At 48.1% G+C, this 9,706-nt stretch overlaps 1 protein-coding gene across 2 annotated transcripts; it reads right to left on the bottom strand.

The window, feature by feature from the left end:
- Positions 1 to 3,081: 3,081 nt before the first annotated feature.
- LOC121976637 lies at positions 3,082 to 4,490 on the bottom strand. Of its 2 annotated transcripts, XM_042528886.1 has the most exons (3): positions 3,782 to 4,463; positions 3,485 to 3,657; positions 3,082 to 3,401 (listed from the first exon to the last, which is right to left on the bottom strand). In XM_042528886.1, exons 1-3 carry the CDS (start codon positions 4,406 to 4,408, stop codon positions 3,275 to 3,277), a joined length of 927 nt encoding a protein of 308 aa, XP_042384820.1. In that variant the 5' UTR covers positions 4,409 to 4,463; the 3' UTR covers positions 3,082 to 3,274. The 2 variants fall into 2 exon arrangements, with proteins under 2 accessions (XP_042384820.1, XP_042384821.1); XM_042528887.1 differs by lacking the exon at positions 3,082 to 3,401 and having other exon boundaries at positions 3,546 to 3,686; positions 3,782 to 4,490.
- Between the last annotated feature and the right edge of the window lie 5,216 nt (positions 4,491 to 9,706).

The following is a 9,706-nucleotide window of genomic DNA, read 5'->3' as shown; positions in this document are numbered from 1 at the left end:
GAAGGAGTTCGGTCCGAAGAGATGGCCTCGGTTGAAGCAGGGACTGGGTTGACCGCTTCAGAGGGGGCGTCAACTGGCTCGGTCACTGGTTCCACAAGTGTGAGATCCGTTCGGCGCCGTTTGCGTGTTATCAAGGGGGAGTCACCGGCCGACTGCCCCACGTCTTCAGAGGTAGGCTGACCGGCGGACGAGATTGCGTCACCGATCGCTCCGGTTGCAGGGATTCTACCGGTAGACTCTCGGGCCTCTGTTGGAGCTTCTTCGCTCTCGCCCTCACGCGAGCCGACCGGTACGATCCCCAAATCGGCCATCTCCTTAGCCGCTGCTGCCTCTATTTAGGCGGCCTTCAATTTCATCGGCTCGGTGGCCTTGGCGCGCCACATGATGTCAGCTGCATAAAAGAAGAATAAATCAATTAGACCAAAAGGAGCGGGGACAGGGAAAGCGCTTACCCATGCCGCTCGGAAGCTTCGTTCGGATCGGGCTCAATCCGAATATGTATAACACCCCCTCGTGAAGTAGCTTATTTATACTGAACCTCTGGCCGGCTAATAGATTGGCTGCATGAAGATAATCCGGCTGTCTCTTGTATTTACCGAGGTCCGGAGGGCTCGGCACAGTGGTCTGCCATTGGGTGCGAAAGGATGGCAGTTCGGGAAAGCGAAGGTAAAAATAACTTTCCTTCCAGTGCTTGTTCGAGGTCGGCATCTTGTCGAAAAAGACAAGACCGATCTGCGATTGGAAGAGAAAAGTACCCCACTCGGACTGTTTGGGATAGTAAAAGTAATGAAAAATTCTGGGGACTAAGGGAATGCCGTGTAGCTTGAAAAGGACTACTACGCCGCACAACAACCTAAAAGAGTTGGGGACAAGTTGGTCGAGCGGGATGCGGAAATAATTACAAACCTCACGGATAAAAGGATGTAGAGGGAAGCGCAGACTGGCCACAAATTGGTCGTGAAAGAAGCAAACAGTGCCGGTCGGCGGATTGTGGGGCCGATCGGAAGAGGTGGCCAAAATCAGTCTATGGTCAGGAGGAAGTTCGAATTCGTTAAGGAAGCGTCCCGCGTCATCCTCGTCAAACCGGCTTACCATGGTCATATACCATAGGCCAGGAGAGGGATCAGAAGGTTGCGAGGTGCTAGCCATCGCTGGAGCAGTACCGAGGAAGAAAGGACCAAGGAAAGAATGAAATGGTTGACGGAGGGGATCGAAACTGTATCGAACTGGCGTAAAGGCCACCGGAAGGGAAAACACGGAGGAAGGTAAAGATATGAGAAGGCTTACTGGGAGGCGAAGCGTGAAGAAGGAGGTCGAAAGTTCGTCGGGGCGCCGAGGCAAGTGAACGTCGGGAAGATGGACGCGAGAAGAACCACCAAAAGCACGAAGGCAAGAACGATAGAAGGAGAATCAGCGTCGGCGCCTGATAAACCCTGGGCTCAGACCACAACAGCCGTTCGATCCAGGTCATCGAAAGGAACGATGACATCGGACCGTCGGATTTGAACCGATGTTTGTCCCATCGAAGCTGACGCCCTCGTCGTACGATGACGGCGGACTTGCCAAGTTGCGGTTAGTGATTGGGCAGCATTTAATGAACATCATTACTCGTGCGTGGGCAACTTAATGAGGATTGGCACGAACTCCGAGGAGATCCGACGACTCCTACCGTCCTTGGAAGCGGTAGTGCGACAAGCAGCGAATAGAAAGCCGGTCGGCCGAAAGCCCCAAAGCCGAGCGGAGGTACACTTTTAGGAGCGGCAGGGTGGGTGTCGCTCGACCAAACTCATAGTCCAGTCAGTCGGACTTAGCGCCTCCTTCGACTAGACTTGAGGGGAAGACATGTGATCCGGTGGTAAGGACGGGGGACCCTCGTTGGTAGAAGGTCAACGACACGTGGAGGTCAATGGTCAAGAGGGTCAACCCCAGGGTCAGGCCGAACAGACAGATGCCATGCCAGGCGGACGGATGTCACGCCGAGCAGACCGATGGGCAACCAGGCACCCGGCTGACCGGACATCCGGCCAAGGGTCCCCAGACCGTACGAAAGACAGCCCGACCAGGGGTCGGGTTTCCGACGCTCAAGGTAAAAGAGTCTATGGCCGGGCGGATGGGCCGCTCGTCTGAGTCGCAGAACAATAAGGCGCAATTCCAGCCGAGTACATGAGCAGGGCTTCCCCGCCCGGGCCGAGGTATGTGCATTCTCGGAGGCCAATGAGTGCCGAACGGCTGTTCTGCTCGGCCCGGAAGCAGACAAGAGCGCTAGGAGACAAAAAGGACAGCTGGTAACTTCATCCTCGAGACATCTGCCGCCGACAAACAGCACGATCGGCGGCCGAAGCGGACAGAGTATCGTACGGTGGAAGTTTCCACCGTCACATCCGGGATATGCTCGGACGATTGCGGAATGGCGTCAGACATGCTTTTCTGACACAGCCCTACTGAGGTATGTTTGGGGAAGCGTGCACGCATCGAGAAGCGTGTCCGCGCCTCTCCGAGGTCCTATATAAGGACCCCCAGACTTCGACGGAGGTATGCAATTTTGATCACTGTAGCCACAGTAACGTTACTCTGCTTCTTCTTTGCCTGACTTTAGCGTCGGAGGGTCGTCGCCGGGAAACCCCTCCCGGCTCAGCATCTTTGCAGGTTCACCGGAGATCTACACCACCAGTCAGAGACAGCGAAGAGTGTCACGTCCCCAGCGTCCGTCGACTCAACGCTAGGATAGGATTAGAGAGAATTACAAAAAAAAACTCACTCAAAGTTTTAAACGATTGAGAATGTAATCAACCCAAATCCTCTGGAACGCATTTTGCGATCCAGAGGATGGTCCCTTGATGTGGATTGGTGGGATGAATGGTCCCCTCCTATTTTATGAATGGGGACCATTCATTTCATCAATCCATGCAAAGAGATCATCCCCTGGATCGCAAAAAACGTCCAAAAAATCTACCCTCGAATGTAATGAATTTTTATAATATTTATATGGCATGTTAGAATTTTTTTTTAAAAAAAAACTCATTCAAATCTTTAACCATTAGAGATGCCTAAGACAACTCAAAATTAACCTCTATGACAGTGTCTACTAAAACTTATGTTGTCATATATAAGTCTTGATTTTTTCAACAATTTCTCAGGTTCAACAAAAACATAGCACGGAAAAATCTCTGGATTTTTTTTTCCAGCAATTGGTGGCCACATGCAGTGGCTCTTCAAATTGTAGATTTTTAAGAGTTCAGCAACTGCGGTTCATGTTGACACTAAGAAGTTCTTCTCAAACAATCACAGGAGGAGCTCCGTCGCGGCTAAATTTCATGGAGAAATCTTGCAAGTCTCCGTCTTCTTCTTCTTCGGCTTCCTCTGTTTCCCACAAGAAACCAGCATACGCTGCAAGGACATGACTGCCAATCGCGCAAGTCGGTTCTCAGAAGAAATTCATCGGGTTAGGGGAGTATGTTTTAATGGATATAAACTCGATGTTTACCTGTCTTGTGGAGATGCTTGAACCGCCTGCTGGAAGTAGATCGAAGCTCGTTCTCCATCGTGGTGGAGCTCCCACACTATCTTAGCGTACTGTGACAGGATCTCGCCGTCTCCGGGAGCCGCCAGTATTGCTCGGGAGTAGTATTCCTCTGCTCTTCTGAGATCCCTCTTTGTCTAGAATCATTTTTTATGATGATTGTTAGCTGCCGTTGTTGAATCAATCACAGTCAAATCGCAACTCAAATACAAGAGATCGGCGTCTTCCGTGATCAATCGAATCAAGGAAGTTGAATTATACCTGGTAGAGGAACTCTGCGTAGTTCCTCAAGAACAGAGAGTCGCTCGGATTCTCCTCCACCATCTTCTTGTAGTACGTCTCCGCATCCGACTGCTCGCCTCCGCTCCCAGTCAACACGTCACAGGTTCCCCCGCCGCATCCGCCGAAGTCGCCGCAGATGCCGCAGTCCACGGCGGCGAACAAATCCGACCCAACCCTGTCGATCCCGAGTCCTCTCGCGAGGAACAGAGGCGGTAGGGCGGCGCTGCCCGAACCAATCGACCTCAAAGAGCCCACGGTGTCAGACCCCTCTCGATTCGCACCGCCGTCCTCTCCTTCTTCCTCTTCCTCCTCGGCGACCGCGTTAGTCTTGTAGAGGGATAAAGAGGGGATCGGCTCTAGGAAAGAACTGGAGCGCCGAGAGGAAGAAGAAGAGCACTTCGGAGGGGGGCGATGCTCTTCATCGGAAAGAATAGATAGGACGTTTCCGTCTGAGCGGGTTCGCCGGATGCCGAGAGGGGGGTCGTGGATGCCGTCGGAGGCGGGGGAAAACTGGCAGGCAACAGGGTGGAGGTGTTGGGCGCTGAGTCCGTCGCCGGAGAGGTGGAGGGAGCCGAGGATGGGCGTGGAGGAGCTCCTCAACATCATCGAAATCTCAGTGAGGAACTGCGTCGAACATCTGAAAGGCGACAGGAGCAGAAAGCGGGTATTTAAAGCAGGACAGGCGGTGCGAAACAACGGTGTAAATTAGTCGAGGGCTCAAAAATATCACGCGGCGGACGCGAGTCACGTGATGGGTTTGCCTTGAGCTTCTCGGAATGAACGGTGGAGTGGCGTCCGGAGGACGTCGGCGGGGAAACGTGGAGAACGTGAGTACGCCTCGAAGAACGATGAATAGACGAAATGCTTCGGTCGATTAGGATTTTTTTGATTTTTTGTTTTTTAGTATTTTTTAAAAAAATTAATGGTGCGGTCTTGTTTCGATCTATAACATTCTTTTACGCCACTCAAGTTTAGCAAGATCTTAGTAGGCAAATGCCTCTTTTGTTTGTTCTTAATATTCTCTAATATTCTCTAGACAGGGGAAAAAAAACTAATATATACCACATCAATTGCTATTTAAATCGTAAGCTTATGCATACATTTTTTTTTAAAAAAATAAAAGAGCATCTTTAATCAGAATCGTTAAAAAAAAAAGATCTTTTACTTTTAAAAAGTTAAAGGAACTTTATTGCATATTTTATACTATTTTTAATTTTAATATTATTATTGTGGAATATAGTCGCTTGACTAAGGAATGAGACGTTTGATAGGTTTATTAAAAGACGAGTATCAAATAAACTATATTTGATTGGTTGTATGATTCCCATGCTTTAGTTCATGTTTTCAATGAGACAAGTTTATTTAAAAACTATGAACTTGCTCTAATAGAGGAAAAGGTAAAGTGCTCGGAAAAAGAATCATTGAGTTGTAATTTACTTATCAAAAGAAGTTGCTCTTGATGTGATAAAGATGAAGTGTTCACTCTAGTGCATTCGTCAATATGAATATGGACGTAAATTACAATAATTAAGGAGGTAAGTGGATGAAGGATGAGTTATATGAAGAAGATGCTCTTGATGAATATACTATATGTTCTCGACACGAGGAAAAATATGATTTTTGTAAATTTGTTATACAAGAAGAAATTGAAGACTATTATAAAAGTAGAGAAATTTATAATTTCTAAGAATGATGTATTTATAGGACAAGGATATTTAACAAAATATTCAAACTAAGTATCAATAAAGATAATATTTCTAGTTATATAATTGAGTCTTCATTTAATTTCATGCTCACTTATCTCATATTAATTTTAATTCAATTAAATTTATGTCAAAACATTATTTGATTTCATGTCCAAATGAAATTATGAAAAATGTGAGATTTACATATAAGTGAAAATTACTAGAAATTCTTTTCTAGAAATGAAAGAACAACCAAATTACTTTAACTAATACATTATATACGTCAATCAAATAGTCACTTAACTGGAGGTGAAAAAAAAGATATTACATTACTTTTATAACATCTTGGTTGAGAATTAATTGGAGAAGAAAATTAAAATTCTACAAAATAATTGAAGTGGTGAAAAATTTTCAATTGAATGTTTAAACTTTTGTGAAGAGAATGTATATATGATCAATGTTATGCTTATGCATATATACTAAATTACTAACAAATCTTTAGGGAGAGAGACATTACTAATAGTTTGTCATGTACACAGTCGAATTCCATCAAAGAAAACTAAAACTTCTCCATATGAAGTATGGAAAGGAAAGAAGTTAAATCTTAAGTTACTTGAAGATGTGAGAATCTCAAATCCTAAGAGGAGAAAGTTAGAAGCCAGAGCTTCTAAGTATTTTTGTGAGATATACTGAAAATTAATAAAAGACATATAGATTATTGGATATAGATTCTAATATTATTATAAAATCTAGGGGCGGGGCTAAGCAGTGAGGAAGGATCTAGTTGAAAATTAGGCAATGAAAGTCATAGTGGGGTCAGGCAAGGAAAAAGTTCAAATTAGTCAGAGGTTGACCAGACACTTGGTGATAAAAAATCCAACGAGAAAAGTTAGCACGAGATGGAAAGTCTAAGTGACCGAACACTCTCTTGCAAGTCAAGGTTGACCAGATGTTAAGTAACATGAAATCCCAACGAGTCATGAATGACTTTAGAGTTGGACAAAGGAACCTAAATTCGAGTTTAGAGTTACTCTGCAGGTTTTGAATGGTCAAGTTGACATGACAATCGATTAAGGGTAAGTCAATCGATTAGGAGGCGTCGAAGTAACCCTAGAAAAGGAGTTTTCATGAAGATTTGAAGAAGACTTGTTTTAGCCAGTTCTTAGATGTTCGGAGAAGAAGTGTTGTTACATTTTTCAATCACCAAGAGGTAATCTAAAGTAAAAAAAGAGCAAGCAAAACAAGGTTCATGTTGTAGAGTCATTTTTTATTTACATTGTAATCTAGTTTGTGTTTCTTGGTTGTTTTCTTGTATTTGAGCTTGTATGATGCTTTTTCGCCTCCGGGAAGGAAATTTTCATAATGCATCTATGAGAGTAAGGAGTTGACCCTTGTATTAGTCATCTTAAGGAGGTAGATACTTGCCTCAGGGCGTAGCGCAGAAGGTGTGTGTATGACATCTTTGGTATAATGTCCAGGGGTCGATTCTTAGGAACTGACGACATGAGATTTACTTCATCATGCATCTATGGCCTATATATCTAGATTTACCTCCTTTCATATCCGTGGGGCTGGCACTAGAGGGTCGCTAAGGTAGTGGATCTACCTTTTTATTAAGGAGGTGGATACCTAAAATAGAGGTCTTAGCATTGCTTCAGATTTTCCCCTGCAACATTAAGTAGGGGTGAGCGTTGGTCAGTTTGGTTTGGTTTGCTATACCACGGTTCAATTTTTCAGTTTTCAATTTGAAAATATTCGGTCTGAAACCAAACTATTTTTTATTACGGTTTGGTTCATTTTTTATAATGCAATCCGCTTTTCGATCGGTTATATACGATTTTAATACTTAATTGAACTAATTCTGTACGATTACAAATATTAGTTTTGATCCTGTCTGGAAGCTGAGAAGACGAACCTGCCGGTGTGATGTGTCTGGAAGGTTGACCGCATCCCCATGACCCGGTCGATGAGCTGTCCGCTGTGTTGACCAGATCGTCAGAAGTCCTCCTCCGGTCAACTGTACCTGTATCCAGCGACCGGGTACCTCGGTGCTCGAGGCGAATCCCACAGATATATGAGCAATCCCACAGATATATGAGTAATCGAATACTAATGACAAAATAGTTAACTAAATGTAGAAAAGGTACGAGAACGTACCCTGGCCCAGGGGGGCGCCCTCGGATGGATGGATGGATGAGCTGGTCGTGACAAGTAGATGGGTGTAAACCCGCTGAGAAGTCAAATCTAATGGTGGCGGCACGGAATCCGATGCAGCCCGATGGTGGGAACCTCCTCGACTCGATGACCGAGCACTATCCCAACTCGAAGATCGGAATAAATAAATCTGAGTCCGTCCGATGATGGCTGTCCCGTGGGTGAAGAAGGCAGATACGGTAATCAATGGCGACGCCCACAGCCGCCTACGACCGTAGGAGGTGACAATAGTGGTGGAGGATGTCGCTGACCGCTGGGGAAAGTGGCGACGGCCGCCGGAAGCACCGGCGATAGCTGGAAGGGGCAAGGGCGGAAGCATGAGCAGGCGGCGGAACCCACCAGCTATGGCGTGTGGAGACGGGTCGGCCAGGGAGGTGTGCGGCGATGGCCAGAGGTGTCGTCAACGACTGGAGGCATCGTTGGCGACCGCCAGAGCTGTAGACGGCGTCGAACGCTGGAGGTGATGGCCATCAAAGACGGCTGTGGCCGTGGCTACACGGGACGATGGCGCTGGTGGCCGGAGATGGCTGCGACAGTGGCTGCAGCGAGAGGTGTCGGCGTCGGCAGCCTCTAGAGCCCGGCGATGCTCCAAGGGGGCCATCGGCGGAGAAGACCGGAGAAGAGAGGGGTGGCGGCGATTTCAACAGTGCCTCTTGTGTCGCGGTGGTTGCGGCTCGAAGAACACCCCGTGCCCTTCATCTCTCCCTTCCTCTCCTTGATCTCTGCCGCCGCCTCTCCAAAAATTCCCCCTCCGCGGTGGTGGCCGTCTCCCACAAGCCCGAAGCAGCCCCCCCCTTCTTCACGAACCAGCCCTCTTCCCTTTAAAGCCCTAGCTTGTAAAAAGACCTAAATGCCCCTGTCTTTTCCTCCTAATTTCCTCTCTGCCACTCAACTATATCCGGATCACAAGCCTCCCCTTCAAGTCTAGTCGAAGGAGGCGTGAGTCCGACTGACTGGACAGTCTATTGCAAAGAATTGAACCGCTCTCGATGTCAAAGTAAATCGCTGAACCAATAATATGATGTCGCTCGAACGGTCGCTATAATAGTGGTGTCGAATGAAATAGTAACAAACGCATGACGAGGGCAAGCATAGCAGACCGAACAACACGCTGGACGACAAATAGACCGAGCGGACGAGCGATGCCTAGTACGCGACCATGAAGATACCGATCGGATGATCGAAGTGCAGTCGATCGGATGGATAGATGCTAGACGAACGCTGTCGTGCGAGCGGTCGAAATGACGGCGATCGGATGGATAGATGCGGGGCGGGCGATGCCGCGCGTGCGACCGGAATGATGTCGATCGGTCGGATAAATGTCGGGCGGATGATGTCGTGTCAACGATCGTAATGCTGCCGATCGGATGTATAGATGCCGCGCGTGCGACCGTGGTGACGTCGATCGGTCAGATAGATGCCGGGCGGACGATGCCGCGCGTGCGACCGTGGTGACGTCGATCGGTCAGATAGATGCCGGGCGGACGATGACGCGCGTGCGACCGTGGTGACGTCGATCGGTCAGATAGATGTCGGGCCGCGAGGACTGCTCGACCCCGAACGGGGGAGATAGATGCTCGCGACGGCTACTCGACCCAAACGGGGGAGATAAATGTATGATATACGGGTCCGATATACTGGTCCTCCCGGTCGAACGGCTCGGGGGCCTTCGGCTTCGAGCCTGTGGCTCGGATATAAACCTCCCGGCCGATCAGCTAGGGGGCCTTCGGTGATAACTCGACCCCGAACAGGGGAGATAGAATATATGATATGCTGGTCCGTGCAGAGGTCTTCAGCCCGGGAGGTTTATAGTCGCCGGCCCGACTGCGTCCCGACTCTTGGTCGGTCGCCCGGGAGGTTTATAGTCGTCGGCCCGACTGCGTCCCGACTCTTGGTCGGTCGCCCGGGAGGTTTATAGTCGCCGGCCCGACTGCGTCCCGACTCTTGGTCGGTCGCCCGGGAGGTTTATAGTCGCTGGCCCGACTCTCGATTTTTAACGACGGTG

Source organism: Zingiber officinale, chromosome 4B (assembly GCF_018446385.1).
Source record: "Zingiber officinale cultivar Zhangliang chromosome 4B, Zo_v1.1, whole genome shotgun sequence".
Classification (NCBI taxonomy): Eukaryota; Viridiplantae; Streptophyta; class Magnoliopsida; order Zingiberales; family Zingiberaceae; genus Zingiber; species Zingiber officinale.
This window is presented reverse-complemented; position numbering and strand designations above follow the sequence as displayed.

Excerpts from the sequence above, each read along its gene's own strand:
- LOC121976637 (XM_042528886.1), bottom strand. The coding sequence starts at position 4,408 with ATGATGTTGAGGAGCTCCTCCACGCCCATCCTCGGCTCCCTCCACCTC. Across the intron at positions 3,658-3,781 it reads ACGCAGAGTTCCTCTACCAG|ACAAAGAGGGATCTCAGAAG; the intron begins GTATAATTCAAC and ends AAATGATTCTAG. Across the intron at positions 3,402-3,484 it reads CAAGCATCTCCACAAGACAG|TCATGTCCTTGCAGCGTATG; the intron begins GTAAACATCGAG and ends CGCGATTGGCAG.